Consider the following 21,888-nt stretch of genomic DNA (forward strand, 5'->3'; position numbering starts at 1 on the left):
TTGCTTAAATTAGGGGTACATTTTCTTCCTTGCCTAATTCAAAAAATCCCAATGTCCCAACAGGTTGCAAGGAAAGATTGTTAATGGAAGTATTTTTTTTATAAAATGTTGAGGTGAGGGTGAAAGATAGCTTTACTTTTGAGTAAACACTTTCTCTTTAGCAAGATAAATGCAAGTTTTAATTTCATCAGACTAGGTCGCTTTTTTATCTCGAGCATGAATATATTCAGTGATGTTCTGAGTAATTTTATGTTGTCATTTTAGTTCATGTTCCACCTGAGAAGATCCCCTTTCCTTCAAGTTTTCAATAATAGTCCCGATGAATCATCATACTACCGTCATCATTTCATGAGACAAGACCTGATGCAGTCACTGATCATGATTCAGCCTGTTCTTTACTCTTATTCTTTCTATGGACCCCCTGAGGTGAGATTTGGTCACAAATGAGAAATATTGCATGACTGATTTATGAAGAGTTTATAAACAAAAATATCTCTTATTTCATCAGCTAATTCAGAGACTTTTATGTGGCACATTTTAAAAATAAGTTAAATGGGTCGTTAGTAGTTTTACCTGGTTTGAGTTAGAGCAATGTATAACTGACCTCAGCTTCTGGATGGGTAAAGAATAAATTGCAGGTGTTCTTTATCCTGATTCCTGTCCAGCCACTTTTACTGGAACTGCATGAGCATTGATGAATGGTTTTGAATCGACCAGGATAGGAATATATGAAGGGAGTCAGGCAGTCATTTAATCCCTCAAATTTATGCCACCATTCACTGACAATTGCTTACACCCCTTAATATCTTGCGGTTAACAAAAAAATGTTCAGGCTTGATTTTGACCATTAGGCTAGCATTAGATGTCATTTGGGGGAAGATTTTCAAACATTTATCACAATTAGTATGCAGAAGTACCTTCTTATTTCCCAGAGCATGCTTGGGAATATGTGTGCTATTCTGCAAAAATAGCGTCAGTATTTGTGTAGCATTGGTTATCTTTTTTGTAAGTAATTATGGCAATCGTTTATTCGTCTTTTCCTCAGCCTGTGCTTTTAGACAGTGGCAGCATCCTATCAGACCGAATACTCCTCATGGACACTTTCTTCCAGATTGTCATCTACCATGGAGAGGTCAGTATTCAATGATGCCAAATTCATAAATGTTATACTAGTTGATTTATTGTGCTCGTTTTAATGGTTTTGGATTAATGATGCTCATTAAATAATCTTATATTTATTGAAAGGTCTTTCATTCAGATTCAAGAACAATGCATTAAATATATTTAATAATTTTGTTCAACTTTTTTGCAACGTTGTTTTCGTATAGTGATCATAAATCTCACTTCATTAAAACCTTTCCAAGTTGTCCAAAGCCTAAAAATAGAATAAAACTTATCATTACCTTTTAAACTATATTCATTACCTTATAAAGTCAAAACTTTAGGGGTAGGCATATTGTGTAGTCTTTGCAAAGACTTTATTTGATGTGCAAAAAAGCACACACAGAGGAAAATCCCTTTGAATGAATTTAGCTGAGCAACCTGAGAGCTTTAGTTTGGACAATATGAAAGCAGTCCCAGAGAAACTACCCCTTGGAAGCTGTATTTTACCGAATGGACGATTTTATACAACATGATTCAAAAGTTCAAATTAAATAAAGATAATTTTCTTAATTTATAAATGCACTTGGGACAACATTGGAATAAAATACTTGATGAAAAATTATTGTCAGAAGCTCATAAAGAGATTTATACATTCTGGTGCAGAAATGCTTGTCTCATGATACAGAGCCAAGTGACAAACCCAAAAATCAATCAGCTAGATGCCAGGATATCACATATTCCTAAGGCATCCAGAATAATAAAGACTGATTAATGGTTATATTTACATTTTATTTAGATTATTGCATGAACAGCAGGGGGACAAACATTCTGGCAGGCAGGTTTGCTAGTGTGACACCTGTGGCTTTAAACTAAGTAGTGGGGGGGAGGGGTTAACAAATTGTGAATATGAAGATGAGGTAAAAGGGAATACAGGAGATATTGCAAAAGACTCTAGGAAGAATGGGAACAGAAGTTCCAGAGCGGAAAAGAAATTAAGGGCAGGGCCAATTGTGAACGATGTGAGAGGGGAGGTAAATACAGAAGTTAAAGTGTTGTACTTAAATGCGCGTAGTATAAAAAATAAAGTGGATGAGCTTGAGGCTCAGTTAGTCATGGGCAAGTATGATGTTGTAGGGATCACTGAGACATGGCTACAAGAGGACCAGGGCTGGGAACTGAATATTCAGGGGTACACAACGTATAGAAAAGACAGACAGGTGGGCAGAGGGGGTGGGGTTGCTCTGATGGTAAGGAATGATATTCATTCCCTTGCAAGGGGTGACATAGAATCAGGAGATGTTGAATCAGTATGGATAGAAATGAGAAATTGTAAGGGTAAAAAGACCCTAATGGGAGTTATCTATAGGCCCCCAAACAGTAGCCTCGACTTAGGGTGCAAGTTAAATCAGGAGATAAAATTGGCGTGTCAAAAATGTAATGCTACGGTGGTTATGGGAGATTTCAACATGCAGGTAGACTGGGAAAATCAGGTTGGAAATGGACCCCAGGAAAGAGAGTTTGTAGAGTGCCTTCGAGATGGATTCTTAGAACAGCTTGTACTGGAGCCTACCAGGGAGAAGGCAATTCTGGATTTAGTGTTGTGTAATGATCCTGATCTGGTAAGGGGACTAGAGGTAAAAGAGCCATTAGGAGGCAGTGATCACAACATGATAAGTTTTACTCTGCAAATGGAAAGGCAGAAGGGAAAATCGGAAGTGTCGGTATTGCAGTATAGCAAAGGGGATTACAGAGGCATGAGGCGGGAGCTGGCCAAAATTGATTGGAAGGAGGCCCTAGCAGGGAAGACGGTAGAACAGCAATGGCAGGTATTCCTGGGAATAATGCAGAGGTTGCAGGATCAATTTATTCCAAAGAGGTGGAAAGACTCTAAGGGGAGTAAGAGACACCTGTGGCTGACAAGGGAAGTCAGGGACAGCATAAAAATTAAGGAGAGGAAGTATAACATAGCAAAGAAGAGTGGGAAGACAGAGGATTGGGACTCTTTTAAAGAGCAACAAAAGTTAACTAAAAAGGCAATACGGGGAGAAAAGATGAGGTACGAGGGTAAACTAGCCAATAATATAAAGGAGGATAGCAAAAGTTTTTTTAGGTACGTGAAGAGGAAAAAAATAGTCAAGGCAAATGTGGGTCCCTTGAAGACAGAAGCAGGGGAATTTATTATGGGGAACAAAGAAATGGCAGACGAGTTACACCGTTACTTTGGATCTGTCTTCACTGAGGAAGATACACACAATCTCCCAAATGTTCTAGGGGCTGGAGAACCTAGGGTGATGGAGGAACTGAAGGAAATCCACATTAGGCAGGAAATGGTTTTGGGTAGACTGATGGGACTGAAGGCTGATAAATCCCCAGGGCCTGATGGTCTGCATCCCAGAGTACTTAAGGAGGTGGCTCTAGAAATAGTGGAAGCATTGGAGATCATTTTTCAATGTTCTATAGATTCAGGATCAGTTCCTGTGGATTGGAGAATAGCAAATGTTATCCCACTTTTTAAGAAAGGAGGGAGAGAGAAAACGGGTAATTATAGACCAGTTAGTCTGACATCAGTGGTGGGGAAAATGCTGGAGTCAATTATAAAAGACGAAATTGCTGAGCATTTGGATAGCAGTAACGGGATCGTTCCGAGTCAGCATGGATTTACGAAGGGGAAATCATGCTTGACAAATCTACTGGAATTTTTTGAGGATGTAACTAGGAAAATTGACAAGGGAGAGTCAGTGGATGTGGTGTACCTCGACTTTCAGAAAGCCTTCGACAAGGTCCCACATAGGAGATTAGTGGGCAAAATTAGGGCACATGGTATTGGGGGTAGGGTACTGACATGGATAGAAAATTGGTTAACAGACAGAAAGCAAAGAGTGGGGATAAATGGGTCCCTTTCGGAATGGCAGGCAGTGACCAGTGGGGTACCGCAAGGTTCGGTGCTGGGACCCCAGCTATTTACGATATACATTAATGACTTAGACGAAGGGATTAAAAGTACCATTAGCAAATTTGCAGATGATACTAAGTTGGGGGGTAGTGTGAATTGTGAGGAAGATGCAATAAGGCTGCAGGGTGACCTGGACAGGTTGTGTGAGTGGGCGGATACATGGCAGATGCAGTTTAATGTAGATAAGTGTGAGGTTATTCACTTTGGAAGTAAGAATAGAAAGGCAGATTATTATCTGAATGGTGTCAAGTTAGGAGGAGGGGGAGTTCAACGAGATCTGGGTGTCCTAGTGCATCAGTCAATGAAAGGAAGCATGCAGGTTCAGCAGGCAGTGAAGAAAGCCAATGGAATGTTGGCCTTCGTAACAAGAGGAGTTGAGTATAGGAGCAAAGAGGTCCTTCTACAGTTGTACCGGGCCCTGGTGAGACCGCACCTGGAGTACTGTGTGCAGTTTTGGTCTCCAAATTTGAGGAAGGATATTCTTGCTATGGAGGGCGTGCAGCGTAGGTTCACTAGATTAATTCCCGGAATGGCGGGACTGTCGTATGTTGAAAGGCTGGAGCGATTGGGCTTGTATACACTGGAATTTAGAAGGATGAGGGGGGATCTTATTGAAACATATAAGATAATTAGGGGATTGGACACATTAGAGGCAGATAACATGTTCCCAATGTTGGGGGAGTCCAGAACAAGGGGCCACAGTTTGAGAATAAGGGGTAGGCCATTTAGAACGGAGATGAGGAAGAACTTTTTCAGTCAGAGGGTGGTGAAGGTGTGGAATTCTCTGCCTCAGAAGGCAGTGGAGGCCAGTTCGTTGGATGCTTTCAAGAGAGAGCTGGATAGAGCTCTTAAGGATAGCGGAGTGAGGGGGTATGGGGAGAAAGCAGGAACGGGGTACTGATTGATAGTGATCAGCCATGATCGCATTGAATGGCGGTGCTGGCTCGAAGGGCTGAATGGCCTACTCCTGCACCTATTGTCTATTGTCTATTGTCTATTGTCTAATCTACATAATTCTTTCGAGTATAACTAGTTGTTTTAAACCGCACAGATTGAACGTTATTATGAATTATAAAGTCAAACTAAAACCATTTTGTTAATAAATCAAGTTATGTCCTTTTAAATATTGAACCAATTAAAAGTGTACTATTTCTTTGTTTTCAAATGTTGCAATTGAAAGAATATTGAGGGGAAAGTGCTAAGTGTATTTAATTAAAATAAATTTGCTGTGAATATTTAATTCAGTTTTTGTTCTTTTTCTAAGACCATTTCTCAATGGCGGAAAGCTGGATATCAGGACATGCAAGAGTATGAAAACTTCAAACAGCTTCTGAAAGCTCCACTGGATGATGCACAGGAAATACTGCAGACTCGATTCCCAATGCCACGTTATGTTGACACAGAACATGGAGGGAGTCAGGTACCTACGCTTTCACCATTCAATCTAAAGGATTCCTCTTTGTAGAAACGCCAAAATAAATATTTGGTAGAGGTTTCAATTACATTGCATTCTCTTCTAGCTAACAAACAATGAGGTCATATCATGCCCATGTATAAAATTATGTCTGTCCTAGCTGCTTTTAGTTTAGAGATACAACGCGGAAACAGGCCCTTCAGCCCACCGAGTCCGCGCCGCCCAGCGATCCCCGCACATTAACACTACCCTACACACACTAGGGACAAGTTACATTTATACCAAGCCAATTAACCTACAAACCTGTACGTCTTTGGAGTGTGGGACTGTGCCGCTGCTGTTTACTGTATCATTATAGGTTTACATGAAAAACTTTTAGCCAGAAACCTTTATATCAAAGGCTTTTAAGATTCTCATATTGTCCGAAACTTAGTGGGGTTTTGCAACTTAAAAGGAGAAGAAATAAATGTGTTTTATGTTGATGGTGATTGGCTTTCTCTTTTAAGGCTCGATTTCTTCTATCAAAAGTGAACCCATCACAGACTCATAATAACATGTACACTTGTGGACAGGTTAGTATCCTCAAGAAAGGCACTTTTACTGTTTAATATACACCCAACAACCCCAAAAGTTTTATTTTGTGTTCTTACTTTCTTTGCTATGTATGTCGCTATCGTTAAGTAATTTCCAAGATGAACTAGCCAATTGGTTGCAAAATTGTTTTGATGGAAGGAGACAGTGTGTGGTAGGGGAGGTTTGCTTTTCAAATTCCAGTGGTGCCACAGGGATTGGTGCTGGGTCCACCATTGTCATATATATTAACGATTTGGTTGAGAATGCAGTTGGCATGATTAGAAAATTTGTGAATGACTCCCAAATTGGGCATTCCTTCTCCCTAGAGATGCTGCCTGACCCGCTGAGTGAATCCATCATTTTGTGTCTATCCAAATTGGTGGTGTGGTGGACAGTTAATAGGGTCGTCAAAAGCTGCACCAAGATCAGATAGGAAAGTGGGCCAAGGAATGGCAGATGGCATTTAACTTGAACAAGTATTAAATGCAGTTCTGGTCACCATACTATGGAAAGAATGTGACTACACTGAAGAGGGTGCAGAAAAGATTCAAAAGGATGTTGCCAGGATTGGACAGCTTGGGTTTTCAGGACTAGATTGGTTGAGTCTATTTTTCCTGAAGTGAATGAGGCTGAGGATTGACCTTACAAAGGCTTGTAAAATCATGATAGGCTGTCACAGTTTTTTGTTGGAAACTAGAAGGCACAGGCTTAAGATTTAAAGGAGACCTAAGAGGGGTTGGGTATGGGGAATGAGCTGCTAGAGGAAGTGGTAATGGCGGGTAGAATTACAACATACAAAAAACATTTGGACAGGTTTGTGAATAGGAGAGGTTTGGTGGAATATGGGTCAAACGCAATCAAACAGGACCAGCTGAGGAAGACATGTTGGCATGGACAGGTTGGGCTGAAGGGCTTGTTTCAGTGTTGTATGGCCCCACAACAGGTTTTTTGACATTAAATGGAATTGAAGGGTATAGATTATTACCCTGATCTGGTTTCAGTTAGTCGGTAAGAGAGTATTTAGTAATTGGCCACACAAACAGAGGAGAGAAAATGATTCACAACTCCTCCTCAGTATCCACCAAACTGCACTTAAAAAGTGGGCATGGTGTGCTATGTAACGAGGGACCATTTGTATACTGGGTTAGTATTTTGCTAGTCAGCTGATCACAATTCACACATGAATAATAACCAATTGAATTAGATACGAGAGACCTGTGAAATTGCACTTTAGCATGAGTGTGTTTTGTTAAAAATTGTGAAAATTGTAAAATCTAATCTGTAGTATCTTACATATTTGAAGTCACTGAAATGTTTTTGCCACTGACTATAAAACTTTTCAAAATAAAGTCGAATTGCTTAGTAATTAATGTGATTAGTAATTAATGTAATTAGACTGAATGTAAAACAGTACCATTTCTATTGCTAAACAACAAATGACTAAAAGATATTGTTGCCTATTTTGATTGAACTGTTAAAGAAACTATATTGACAGAAATTATTAGTAGTAAGAGAAAAGTGACCAAATACTTTTTAATTAAAGTGAAATAAAGATTAACTATGCAGAAATTAATTTGGCAATATGAGCTGAAGCAGTTTTTCCAAAGAGCAAAATTATTACGTGAAGCTATTTTTGGATTATTTAGGTATAATGGATTATTTAAAAGAAGCTGATAATAAGTTAATTTTTATGCATTCTTCAGGAATCTGGAGCACCAATCCTGACTGACGATGTTAGCCTTCAGGTCTTTATGGACCATCTGAAAAAGCTAGCTGTATCTAGTGCATCGTGAATCAAGCTGGTGCAGAACCGCACAGGAAAATAGTGAATTCATGTAAAATCTTTATTTTGAATTATGACTGCCTTGCATTCATGTTGCATCTTGCTTGTGGGTGGATTTCCTAATTTGATTTTGTTTCATCTCATTCCAAACTACTGCATTCCTATTTGAGAAAATGTTTTCTTCTAACGTCCTGTGTAATCTTTAATTTATCATTCAATCACTGTCTTTTATAACAAGTTCAATGCTATTAATAAATGAACCTAAATATATTGACGACTACTCCGTGTAAATTCAAAAAATATTTACGTCATATTTTTCCTTAGCCTGATGAATTTGTAACATGGCTTCTTTTAGATTACATTTTTATTAAAAATAGCCTTAAATTTTGTGTTAACCATCAAGACAATTTCATTGCAAAAATATGCAAATTAAAGTCTGGTATTTATACAAACATCCTGAACCCGATGGATCATCTCTACAAAAAAAGGAAATTTCTTTGGGTTCAGGATGTTACCAACTAGATTTCAATGCACTATCTGCATCAAATTTATAGAAATTAGATTTTTAAATATAACCCTTAATTCTGATAATGAGTTTGATTCCTAGTTTCTTGAATCATTGTGTAAACTTAAATATTTTCATTTGGTTCAGTTCTGACTGCCACAAGTTTGTACTTGTGAATACGGTGTGCACTTCTAGCATTTGTGCTGTTTTTTGTTTACTTTGGAAATGTTCACAAGAACCTGATGTTTATAGAATCTTCACAAAAGTGTTGGTACATCCATGCATCTACCCACATGGAAATTTCCAGTTCCCCAGGCAGATTGTTCCAGGCACCTATGTTTTTTAAACTTGCTTTATAAATGTCCTCTTCTCACCTTAAAAAGATACCCTCTGGTACTTTGACATTGACTCATTTGACTCTGACCCAGGCACTGAAGAAACATCACCCATTCTTCCTTCACTCCAGAGATGCTGCCTGTCCCGCGGAGTGACTCCAGCTTTTTGTGTCGACCATCCTCTTGAACCTTCAAAAACTTAACACCCTTCATGTAATGTAATGACCAGGACTGTACATGGTACTCCAAAGTGACATCACTAAAGTTTAATAAAGCTGCAACATAACTTCCCTACTTTTATACTCAACACCTTGAACGATGGCACATTTGCCTTCTTTACCACTCTATTCCCTTGTATTGTCACTTTCAAGATACCACTGTACATCAATACAGTACTAATGCAGACCTCCCAACATTTGATTTTACAAATTCACAATTTTGATGTCCAAAATTCAGAATTTTACATCAAAATTCATATGGCGCGTAATGCAACTTTTCAGCAAAAAAATAGTATGCACGCCAAATGCGTGTACACGTTGTGCTACATTCATGTGTGAAAAACGACTATTATTTCCAACAGTCTGTAGTTCTTGGACTGCATGTACAATGTCAGGCCGATCATGAGTATATTCTGCTAGAAAGGTTATTGAACAGAAATACTTTTTACAACACAAAGAAAAAATTGTTTTGTTTTGTTTTCTCTATTTTGCTTGTATGACTAAGTTACGAAGAAAGAGTTTCATTTAAAACTGCACATACCTAATTTCATTGAAGACATACTTGCTCCAGTGGTCTTCAACAGCAAATCACAACAGTCCATGTCCCCCCCACTACCCTCCCCACCACCCCCACTACCCTCCCCCCACCCCCTCCCACTCTACCCGACTCCCCCCTACTCCCCTCCCCCCCACCACTCCCGCCTTACCCCAACCACCCGACTCCCCCCTTTTCCCTCCACTCCCGCCCTCCCCTCCCCACCTTTCCCCCTCTCCTCCACTCCCCTTCCCTCCTCCCCCTCCCATCCTCCCCCACCCCCACTCCCCCCCCTCTCTTCCTCCACCCCCCGACCCCCACTCCCCCTCCCCTGCCGCCCTCTCCCACACCCCATCCCCTCTCAACATCAACGGGCCTCGCGCTGCAAGGCGAGCCCAGCGGCGAGGGGAGTCGGGGCCAGCGGCGAGGCGAGACGGGGCCAGCGGCAAGGTGAGACCGGGCCAGCGGCGAGTCGGGGCCAGCAGTGAGGCCAGCAGCGAGCGGCGGGGCAAGAGGCAGGGCGATCGGCGAGGTATGTGTTTTGCGGAAAAATGTGAGGTGAAATCGGAATGGCGGAAATGAAATAAGAAAGCGGAAACTTTACGCCAAATTCGGAAGGGTTGGGAGGTCTGCTAATGGTCCTGCCATTAACAGTATAGTTTCCTCTTGCATTTGACCTCCCAAAATGCAACGCCTCATATTGGTACGGATTAAACTCCTGCCATTTCTCTGCAAAATTTCCAACAAATCTATATCCTGCTGTATGCTTTGATAACTTTCCTCTCTATTCACAATTCCTCCATTTTTTGCAAACTTGCCAATAAGCCCACTTTTTTGCTTGGTCCAAATAATTTATATAGAGGCTGTAGAGTCATACGGCATGGAAACAGGCTCTTCAGCCCAAACCATCCATGCCAACCAAAGTGCCCCATCTAAGCAGTTCCATTTGCCTGTGCCTAGCCCACATTGTTATAAACCCACCCCAACCATGTACCTGTCCAAGTGTCCCCGGGTTCCCATCAATCATGCCCTCACCTTAACCCACATCCCCCTGTGGGGTCTCGACCCGAAACGTCACCCATTCCTTCTCTCCAGAGATGCTGCCTGTCCCACTGAATTACTCCAGCTTTTTGTGTCTATGTTCGGTTTAAACCAGCATCTGCAGTTCCTTCTTACCCACTCCCCCTGTTCTTGATTCCCCTGCCATGGGTAAAAGACCCATATTTTTCATTCTATCCATTCCCCTCAAGAATTTATACATCTCTAAGATCACCTCTAGAACTTTAATGGACAGCGGGTATTTGAGAAAATTGAATCGTGGACCTACGCAGAATGGAAACAACCCCTACGGCCCATCTTATCCATGCCAATCATATTGTCTAACCCAGCTAGTTCCACTCTCAAGTAACAGAGATCCTGCCACTGATCCCTTTAAAACACCACTGATCACAGATATCCAGTCAGAATAACATCTCTCCACAACTATCCTGTCTTCTATCCAGGACTAATCCAATCTACAGATCATCATGGATCCCATGTGCTGGATCAGCCTACCGTAAGGATCTTGCTGAAAGATTACTGAATGTCCATGTAAGCAACATCCAGTCCCCTGATCAATCAGGTTCTGAAGACATGACCTCCTCTGCACAATGCCACGATGACTGTATTAAATCCTGTCCCAAAGAATCTTCACCAGTAATTTCCCTACCACTGATGTAAGGTTCTCTACACTATTATCTGTTGCCCGTCTTAAACAATGAAGCAACATGGGTTATACTCCAGTCCTTTGGGATCTCACCTGTAACTAAAGCAGATACAAAGATCTCTTTGAAGGCCCCAGCTATCTTCTCTCATGCCTCCTTCAATAACCTGGAAAAGATCTCGCCAATCCCTGGGCTTTTATCCACCATAATGTTCTTCAAGAGACCCAACCTGTTCAAGATTATCAGCATAGCCCTCCCAGATTTCACCATCGTTCACATCCATCTCTTTGGTGAATACCGATGCCGAGTACTCATTTAGCACTTCATCCAGTTCCTTCAGCTCGAGCCATAAATTCCCTCCTTTGACCCTTTCCCTAACTACCCTCTTGTATTGCCCTTTCCAGAGCTACCCTCTTTTAGCATTTGTAGGACCTTACTGTGCACAAATTAACTGCCCCATTCCTACATTACATTAGTGGCTCCACCTCAAAAACAGTTTATTTTGTTATGAGATATTTTAGCCTGAGATCACAAAAGAGGCTTGCATTAATCATGTCCTTGCTTTAGGCAAGTTTTTTCTGTTGCTTTAATTGATAAAGATAACGTGAAAACTTAACAGCACAGTGTTCTTTGAAAAACATAAAATAACATGCTAGAAATTTTTTTTTAACTGAAAATGCTTGTTATTTCTGATGAAAAATCATTGATCTGAATTTTAACTTTGTTATTACTTCCACTGATGTTACCTAACCTGACGTTTTAAATTCGGGAAACAATACTCCAAACAGTACATCAAACCACGAAAGTCTCTCCTTTGTACCATTCAATCCACTCAGTGGAAAGGTTTTGTGCATAATGGCTCATAATTAATATTAAAAAACTGAAAATGCTGGAAACATTCAACAGAGCAGGCAGCACCTGTGGGAAGAATAGAGTTAACGTTTAACAATCTATTTTTAAAATTTTCAAATTTCTGCTATCTGCAGTCTTTAAATTTTCATAGTCCATGATAGATTTTGGTACATCTGTTGTGCCTGCTGGAAATAAGAATTTCATTGTTCTGTTGCAGGACATGTGATATAATAAAACACTATTGACACTTTACTTAACATAAAGCCATCCAATTTACTTTGACTATCTCTGACAACTCTCTCTCCTTTCCTGATTTCTCTGTCTCCATCACAGGGAGCACACCATCAACTGATATCTATTACACACGTACCGACTCCCAGCTATCTAGACTACACTTCCTCCCACCCTGCCTCTTGCAAAAATGCCATCCCCTACTTCCCAATTTCTCCAGCTCCACTGCATCTGCTCTCAAAATAACGATTTCCATTCCAGTTCATGCAGGATGTCCATGTTCTTTAGTAAACGTGGCTTCCCTATGCTGTCATAGATTGATCCATAGATGTCATAGATTGTCATAGATTGATCCATTGATCCCCATGCTGTCATAGATTGTCTCCACTGTGTCCCAGTGCTCTGCTCTTGCTTCCACTTCCCGCAAACAGAACAAGGATTGAGTGACCCTAATCCCCACCTTTCACCCCCTTTCGGCCTTCTATCGAGGCAACTCCTCCGCAACTCCTTCGTTCACTCATCCTTTCCCACCCAAAACAGCCCCTCCCCAGGTACTTTCCCCTGTGACCACAGGAGGTGCAATACCTGTCCTCCCTCACCTCCATCTAGGGACCCCAACAGGCCTTCCAGATGAGACAGAGGTTTGCATGCATCTCCTCTAACCTAATTTTAGAACATCTGTTGTTGCTGATGTGGTCTCCTGTACATCGGCGAGACCAAGCGTAGACTCGGCGACCTCTTCACCGATCATTTGTTCTCAGTCAGTCATAGAGTGATACAGTGTGGAAACAGGCCCTTTGGCCCAACTTGCCCACACAATGTCCCAGCTACACTAGTCCCACCTGCCTGCGCTTGGTCCAAACCTGTCCTATCCATGTACCTGTTTAACTGTTTCTTAAACAATGGGATAGTCCCAGCCTCAACTACCTCCTCTGGCAGCTTGTTCCACACACCCACCACCCTTTGTGTGAAAAAGCAACCCCTCGGATTCCTATTAAATCTTTTACCCTTCATCTTGAACCTATGTCCTCTGGTCCTCGATTCACCTACTCTGGGCAAGAGACGGTGCATCTACCCGATCTATTCCTCTCATGATTTGGTACACCTCTATAAGATCAGTCCGTGAAGGACTACTGGATCTCCTGATTGTCTACCATTCCTGCTGTCCAAAGATGCTGCCTGCCCAGCTGAGTTACTCCAGCATTTTGTGTCCATCTTCTGCCTACCATTTTAACTCCTCTTACCATCCCACACTGACCTTTCTGTCTTGGGCCTCCTCCATTGCCAGAGTGAGGCCACACGCAAACTGGAGGAACAGCACCTCATATTCCGACACCTGCATTCGTTCATTCAGCTTCACAGTTTGTAATACTTCCCTCTTCAATCTTGCTGCTTCTCCCCTCTTCAATCTTGCTGCTTTTCATCTCTGTCCTTTATCCACCACCTGCCTATAAAACTCCCCCCTCACTCGTATCAACCTTTTACCTCCCAAGTTTTTGTCCTGTCCTGCCCCTTTCTCTTCCAGTTCCCCAGTCTGCAGTAGGGTCCTTGCCCGAAATGTCACCAAGCTGTCTTCTCCAGAGATGCTGCCTGACCCGCTAAGTTACTCCAGGAACTTGTCTTTTTACAACATTGATCCTGTTCCCCTGTTGGTTACTTTTTGCCACCCCCATTGACGGAAACAGTCACCCAGTTCGCCAATCCCGTTGTATTTACGGCCAGATCAGTCACACAAACAGCTCTCTGGGCTCAGAATGGCGAGGAGGCGGCGTTTTCTGCGTAAACTGATGGCTCAGGCGGAGCCCGTGTAGGCTGTGTGTTACATATTGGTGTGTTACAGATCCCCGCAGTCTTACGTGGACGGATAACTGTGGCAAGGAGGGTTATTTCGCCACCTTGGTTGCAGAATTGGGACCTGGAGCTCTGGGAACGGAGAGGGCTTGAGAAGTGGAGTATTTTTATGAAGCTGTAAGGTGTCTCTCGGGAACCCGACCTACCCCAGGCCAGGTCGTGTCGGAGGAGGTAAGTACGGAGCCCTGGGCTGGGGACGATGGGGTTGGAGCGGGCAGAGCGGACCTGAAGTCGGGGCCGGACCTGGCGGAACGAGAAGCATGTAAAACCCATAGATAAAGGGATGAAGAATGATGTGATTATGTTACCTATTGCAAGACCGGATGAATTAATCATTGAACCCCAGTTTGTAGGCGCACCACGAATGTCGGGTCTATGTTTTTTTCTGGAGACGCCCACACGTTTCTGACAATTAAGCTACGATTACGCAAAATAGTCGTGCGGAATCCGTAAGCGGTGGAAAAGCAGGTGAACATTTCCCATCGCAGGAAATAGCTCACGGAATCTACGGTTTAAAACCCTTCGCTTGCACAACCTAAATGTTCTGCTTTTAATGGATCTAAACACGTCTTCTCGCAATATTGAGAACCTTTCTCGCTGAACATCAACGAAACAACCTAAAGAGGGAGTATAGAGAAGGTTCACCAGATCCTGGGATGGCAGGACTTTCATATGAAGAAAGACTGGATAGACTCGGCTTGTACTCGCTGGAATTTAGAAGATTAAGGGGGGATCTTATAGAAACTTACAAAATTCTTAAGGGGTTGGACAGGCTAGATGCAGGAAGATTGTTCCCGATGTTGGGGAAGTCCAGAACAAGGGGTCACAGTTTAAGGATAAGGGGGAAGTCTTTTAGGACCGAGATGAGAACGTTTTTTTTCACACAGAGAGTGGTGAATCTGTGGAATTTTCTGCCACAGAAGGTAGTTGAGGCCAGTTCATTGGCTATATTTAAGAGGGAGTTAGATGTGGCCCTTGTGGCTAAAGGGATCAGGGGGTATGGAGAGAAGGCAGGTACAGGTTACTGAGCTGGATGATCAGCCATGATCATATTGAATGGCGGTGCAGGCTCGAAGGGCCGAATGGCCTACTCCTGCACCTATTGTCTATGTTCTATGTTTTCTAAATCTCGATCTAGTGCAGTACTTAATTCACAAATGGGCATTAGATGCACCCTGCTCCGAAGCAGAGAGCACTTTAACTCCTCCCTGAGAGATTTGGTTGTGCGTGATTTGGAATTGCCCTGACCGCCCTCACCTTTTTACCAGCTTTCTGCCACTTACGCACTGCCATTGTGACAGCCGGGCTCAATGATGCATAACTTCACTTGTCTTGATAGACACAAAATGCTGGAGTAATTCAGCAGGACAGACAGCATCTCTGAAGAGAAGGAATGGATGACGTTTCGGGTTGAGACCCTTCTTCAGACTGATGTCAGGGGAGAGGGAGGTATAAGGTGTGAAAACAGGACAAGGGGAATGCAGATCAAGGAAAATGTAGAGCGCATCGTTGTTCGTTGGGAGAAAGTAACAACAAAGCAAACAGAGATCAAATGTAGTTGCAGACAGTAAGTGTAAGAAAATAACTGCAGATGCTGGTACAAATCGAAGGTATTTATTCACAAAATGCTGGAGTAACTCAGAAGGTCAGGCAGCATCTCAGGAGAGAAGGAATGGGTGACGTTTCGGGTCGAGACCCTTCTTCAGACAGTAAGTGGTCGGAGAACTAGGAAGGGGGAGGGATGGAGAAAGAGGGAAAGTAAGGGTGACTTGAAGTTAGAGAAGTCAATGTTCATACCGCTGGGGTGTAAACTGCCCAAGCGAAATGTGAGGTGCTGTCCCTCCAATTTGCGTTGGGCCTCACTCTGACAATGGAGAAGGCCCAGGATAGAAAGGACAGCATGGGAATGGGAGGGGAGAGTTGAAGTGTTTAGCAACTGGGAGATCAAGTAGGTTTAGGCGGACTGAGCAGAGGTGTTCAGCGAAACAATCGCTGAGCCTGCGCTTGGTCTTGCCAATACATAGGATATTTTCTGTCCTGGGCCTACTCCATTACATCATTTTACCTCTGATTGTTTTGTTGTTATCTTCTCCCAGTTAACAATGACATATTCTACATGTTCCTTGATCTCCATTCCCTTTGTCCTGTTTTCACACCTACAACTCCTTATCTATGTACCTCCCTCTCCCATGACATTAGTCTGAAGAAGGGCCTTGACCCGAAACGTCACCCTTTCCTTCTCTCCAGAGACGCTGCCTGTCCCGCTAAGTTACTCCAGCATTTTGTTTCCACTAGTGGGAGATACTCGGGCCAGAGACCATAGCCTGAGAATAAAAGGATGTACCTTTAGAAAGGAGATGAGATGGGATTTATTTTGGTGAATCTGTGGAATTCATTGTCACAGAAGGCTGTGGAGGCTGTTAATGGATATTTTTAAGGCAGAGATTGACAGATTCTTGATTAGTACAGATGTCAGGGGTTATGGGGAGAAGGCAGGGGGGTGGGGTTGAGAGGGGAAGATAGGTCAGCCATGATTGAATGGCAGAGTAGATTTAATGGGCCGAATGGCCTTATTCTGCTCCTAGAACTTATGAACATGAAAATAAGTGGCGAAGCGGGACTGATGGGAAAGCTTTAAAGAGCTGGATCGCCAGATGGCCCCTTCTGTGTCATGACAAATGAAATTTTTCCAACCAAATAAAAGACAGGCTGGAAAAATGCTATTACCTTATGGATATCAAAAAGCTTTTTATAGTCCTCACTGTTACCTATCGCAACTCGAGTGGATGTCTGATGATGAATATATCTTGGAGTATAATTTTTTTATTTTCTTTAAAGATGTTTAATTACTTGCCATTGACATTGGGTGCTTGAAAATTGAATATGTTCACTTCAGTAGGATTGGCATAAATTGGGATTAACGAATTTCTTCCATTCTAAATTCAAACATTATCTCTGTTAATTTGTTTTGTTAGGGCTGCCGTTGCCTTCAGAAAAAGTTGTTTGGGACTGTCACATGCACAGATGAGAAACAAAATTTGGAAGTTTGGAGGAACGTCTCAGATTTGTACAAACTATCATACAGTGCCCTCCGTAATGTTTGGGACAAAGACGCATCATTTATTTATTTGCCTCTGTGCTCTACAATTTGAGATTTGTAATAGAAAAAAATCACATGTGGTTAAAGTGGCTTCACAGGTGTTTGTAATTGCTCAGGCGTGTTTAATAGTCTCGTTAATAAGAGAGCTCTCAGTAGCTTGTCTTTCTTCCAGTTTTTCCATCACCTTTGAAAACCTTTATTGCTGTTTATTAACATGAGGACCAAAGTTGTGCCAATGAAAGCCAAAGAAGCCATTATGAGACTGAGAAACAAGAATAAAACTGTTAGAGACATCAGCCAAACCTTAGGCTTACCAAAATCAACTGTTTGGAACATCATTAAGAAGAAAGAGTGCACTGCTGAGATTACTAATCGCAAAGGGACCGACAGGCCAAGGAAAACCTCCACAGCTGATGACAGAAAAATTCTCTCCATAATAAAGAAAAATCCCCAAACACCTGTCCGACAGATCAGAAACACTCTTCAGGAGTCAGGTGTGGATTTGTCAATGACCACTGTCCGCAGAAGATTTCATGAACAGAAATACAGAAGCTACACTGTAAGATGCAAACCATTGGTTAGCTGCAAAAAATAGGATGGCCAGGTTACAGTTTGCCAAGAAGTACTTAAAAGAGCAACTGCAGGTCTGGAAAAAGGTCTTGTGGACAGAGGAAACGAAGATTAACTTATATCAGAGTGATGGCAAGAGCCAAGTATGGAGAAGGAACTGCCCAAGATCCAAAGCACACCACCTCATCAGTGAAACACGGTGGTGGGGGTGTTATGGCCTGGGCATGTATGGCTGCTGAAGGTACTGGCTCACTTATCTTCATTGATGATACAACTGCTGATGGTAGTAGCAAAATGAATTCTGAAGTGTATAGATACATCCTATCTGTTCAAGTCCAAACAAATGCTTCAAAACACATTGACTGGTGGTTCATTCTACAGCAAGACAATGATCCCAAACATACTGCTGAAGCAACAAAGGAGTTTTTCAAAGCTAAAAAAGGGTCAATTCTTGACTGGCCAAGTCGATCACCCGATCGGAACCCAATTGAGCATGACTTTTATATGCTGAAGAGAAAACTGAAGGGAACTAGCCCCCAAAACAAGCAGAAGCTAAAAATGACAATACAGGCCTGGCAGAGCATCACCAGAGAATTGGTGATGTCCATGAATTGCAGACTTCAAGCAGTCATTGTATGCAAAGGATATGCAACAAAATACTAAACATGACTACTTTCATTTACATGACATTGCTGTGTCCCAAACATTATGGTGCCCTGAAATGGGGGGACTATCTATATATATATATATATATATATATATATATACACAGGTATAATCTCTACATGGTGAAACCAAAATGTATAAAAATGTCCTTTATTAAAATTTGACAATGTGCACTTTAACCACTATTACAAATCTCAAATTGTGGAGTACAAAGGCAAATAAATAAATGATGGATCCTTGGCCCAAACATTATGGAGGGCACTGTAACTGACTTTCCTTCGTGTTGTATTCTGGATGAGACTAATAATCCTGTTTCCTGGATGCTGACCCACACATATGGAGCAATCGGATTCCTGTATAATCTACCAGAGCATTGCAGGAAGGGCTATGCCAAAGTACTAGTAACCACATTCGTTAAAACTCTGCACAACCTTGGATATCCAATTTATTGCTTCATTGAAGAGGAAAATGAAGTATCACACGAATTGTTTCAGAAGCTTGGTTTTAAAGCAGTCCCAGACGTCCAGATGGCATGGATGTGGTGCACTCCTATTGATAGGAAAACCTTAAGGCAATGTCACTGGCAACATTTCCTTCATCAAACTACAACAATGTATGTGTAATGCCACTTGGCCAATTATTTATTAAAATCTCTGTTGTATTAAAAATGTTTATGCTCTCTGTTCATCCTATATACAATTTTGGAAATAAAGAATGGGCAGGTTTGTGTGCTGCTAATGTTCATTTTGTGCTAATAATTATAAATATTATCATTTCCAATGATTTGACATTACTAATACAGTTTCGCACAAATGCTGCAGAGATACCTGTTTACAGAAACTGAAGCATATGTGGACTAAATGGGAGTGTAATAGTGGGGATTGGTGATGCTCAATCTCCACCTGGAATTTGCATCTTTGGAGGATAATGCAGGCTATAAAATGTTCCCATTAGACACAAAGATTAGAAATGCTCTCTTGAAGCATCAGGCTCATGGACGAGGATAGAAAAATATTATCTATAACTCAATCGTGTTTAGTATCTTAATGTGTGTACAGTTCATTTCCACATATTCCATCAGCCTCTTCCAGGCATGCAGCGTAGGCATACACAAGGGCTGCCAGCTATGAACTGACCACATTTCAGAAGAGCATGTTGTAATATCACCTCTGAACCAAGGCTAGCAAATGACATGCCCACAGGATGGTCTTACAATATCTACTACTGCAGATTCTGGGTTGCCCATTTTATCATCATGCAGGTAGGCTATCCTTAAGTCTATTTGTTAGCTCTCACTATTCCCTGCCTCTAATCCTCTTCTAAATAATGGAACCTGCAGGGGAAAGTGTGCAAGCCTATTGTTTCATCCCGAACACCTTTAACCTCATGCACAATAAAATGTACGGTGGAGAGGTGAATACTTGCACAAAATTGGCAGAGACTTGCATTGTACTTGCAAGTTAAGATGCCATTTCAGATTACAGAATTTCTAACCTGAGATTAAACCTTTTATATGTAGGAAAGAACTGCAGATGCTGGTTTAAATCGAAGGTAGACAAAATGCTGGAGTAACTCAGCGGGACAGGCAGCATCTCTGGAGAGAAGGAATGGGTGAAGTTTCGGGTCGAGACCCTTCAGTCTGAAGAAGGGTCTCGACCCAAAATGTCACCTATTCCTTCTCTCCATTAAACCTTTTATGTTGGGGAATCATTTTCAGTGCCCATTCTAAACTGGTACCTTCAATCGTATCCAAAAGCAAAAATCTGTAACAACTTCATTTCTCTCTCTCTCTTCTCAGATTTTCCATGACCTGCTAGATATCTCCAACATTCTTGTTTTTATTTTGAATTTCCAGCTCTTGCAATGTTTTATAACTCACAGTTCCTGAACTTTTGTTTTCCCTCTTCCCTGCTCTCATTTATTTCCCACTATTTATGTCTCCATTCAGACCATTTCCGGTTAACAAGCCTTCACCATCCTGTCTTACCTGGCACCAATTCTTTTATTAATTTCTTGGTCTTCGTTTTGTCAGACACTCTTCATCCACGAGCTATTTGATTTCTAATTTTGCCCTAGATTCAGTTTTGCAGAACAGAAATAAATCCTTTGGCCCACCTTCGGTCCAGGCTAACCAAGGGGTCTATCTACATTAATCGCATTTGCCCATATCCCCCTAAATCCTGCCTATCCATGTACCTGTTCAAAAGTATTTTTAGTTTTGTCACTGTACCTACCTCTACCTCTGGCAGCTTGTTCTATCTACCACCCTCTCGGTGTGAAAAAACAATCCCCTCAGATCCTCAAAAAAATAATTCCCCTCTTACCTTAAACATGCCGTCTTGCTTTAGACTCCCTCATCCTGGGGAAAAAACTGTCCCTCTTAATTTTATAAACCTCTACAAGGTCACCCCTCATCCTCCCAATCAGTCTCTCTTATGACTCCAGCCTTCCAGTCCAGGCAACGTTCTTGTAGGAGCCATTTATGCTTAAATTAGTTACTGTCATTGTATTATGGCTATGTTTAATATTTCTAGTTTCTGTCTTTTTTGCATGCTTGTGGGTGTGATTTGACACGTAATGGGGAGTGTCTACATCTGGGGAGGCTAGCGTAGTCACAGAGATTGTGGGTCAGTTTAGTCTCGGAGGATGGAGAGAATACAGTTTTATACCACATCCACACTCAAAGACCACACACACAAGGACCACACTCACGAGGACCACACTCACGAGGACCACACTCACGAGGACCACACTCACAAGGACCACACGCACAAGGACCATACTCACAAGGACCACACTCACAAGGACCACATTCACAAGGACCACACTCACAAGGACCACACTCACAAGGACCACACTCACAACCACACTCACAAGGACCACACTCACGAGGACCACACTCGCGAGGACCACACTCACGAGGACCACACTCACAAGGACCACACTCGCAGGGACCACACTCACAAGGACCACACTCACAAGGACCACACTCACAACCACACGGTAATGACTACACAATCTTTATTGTATTGTTTGAAGAAGAAACAGTTGATAAGAATGGAAAGTTATGAAATACTCTCTTGATTTGTGCTCCTTTAATACCAATTAATCAAGAATCGGTGTTTGGAAGATTTGTTTTTGTTATCTCAGAGTGCGGTATGTGCGTAAGCTATACCTTCATTCCATCCCTGAGCAGTAATGGCTATCAAAGTTGGACTTTGAGAAGGTATAGAAACTGCCATTACCTTTAAGTAAAAAACTTTTCTCCGAATGGAATCTAAGTAAAAAACTGTTTTCCGAATGGAATTTAAATAAAAAACTATTCCAACATAAGAATCTAAGTAAGGCTGTTCTACAAGTAAAATCCGATTCAACAATGGAACCGAAGAAGAGCTGAATCTCTGCCAGAGATTAGAGCTGAAATCCTGGAACAAAGAATCTGCCGGTCGAAGGCAAATTGACACAGTCTACACCTGGACCATTAGAAGATTGAAG

The 21,888-nt window shown here is 41.9% G+C and overlaps 2 protein-coding genes and 1 long non-coding RNA gene across 5 annotated transcripts in view; 2 read left to right on the top strand and 1 right to left on the bottom strand.

Annotated features, from left to right (window-relative positions):
- Positions 1 to 8,097, top strand: part of LOC144596462 (protein transport protein Sec23B) — a 42,671-nt gene extending 34,574 nt beyond the window's left edge. For both annotated transcript variants that reach the window (XM_078404748.1, XM_078404750.1), the window contains exons 16-20: positions 265 to 426; positions 1,046 to 1,132; positions 5,322 to 5,477; positions 5,978 to 6,043; positions 7,748 to 8,097. In XM_078404748.1, the coding sequence (XP_078260874.1) occupies positions 265 to 426; positions 1,046 to 1,132; positions 5,322 to 5,477; positions 5,978 to 6,043; positions 7,748 to 7,837 (561 nt within the window). In that variant the 3' untranslated portion in view covers positions 7,838 to 8,097. The remainder of the gene's footprint in view (positions 1 to 264; positions 427 to 1,045; positions 1,133 to 5,321; positions 5,478 to 5,977; positions 6,044 to 7,747) is intronic.
- Positions 1 to 13,814, bottom strand: part of LOC144596465 (uncharacterized) — a 28,543-nt gene extending 14,729 nt beyond the window's left edge. Inside the window, exon 1 of the long non-coding RNA XR_013547614.1 lies at positions 13,465 to 13,814. This is a non-coding gene — a long non-coding RNA (uncharacterized LOC144596465). The remainder of the gene's footprint in view (positions 1 to 13,464) is intronic.
- Positions 13,815 to 13,898: 84 nt separating this feature from the next.
- The window catches only part of fam161a (FAM161 centrosomal protein A), a 37,677-nt gene continuing 29,687 nt past the window's right edge, over positions 13,899 to 21,888 (top strand). The window contains exons 1-2 of one of the 2 annotated variants that reach the window (XM_078404752.1): positions 13,899 to 14,228; positions 17,033 to 19,006. In XM_078404752.1, coding sequence (XP_078260878.1) covers positions 18,645 to 19,006 — 362 coding nt within the window. In that variant the 5' untranslated portion in view covers positions 13,899 to 14,228; positions 17,033 to 18,644. The remainder of the gene's footprint in view (positions 14,229 to 17,032; positions 19,007 to 21,888) is intronic. The other variant, XM_078404755.1, reaches the window with a different exon arrangement.

The sequence above is a fragment of the Rhinoraja longicauda genome, chromosome 9 (genome assembly GCF_053455715.1).
Source record: "Rhinoraja longicauda isolate Sanriku21f chromosome 9, sRhiLon1.1, whole genome shotgun sequence".
NCBI classification, from domain to species: domain Eukaryota; kingdom Metazoa; phylum Chordata; class Chondrichthyes; order Rajiformes; family Arhynchobatidae; genus Rhinoraja; species Rhinoraja longicauda.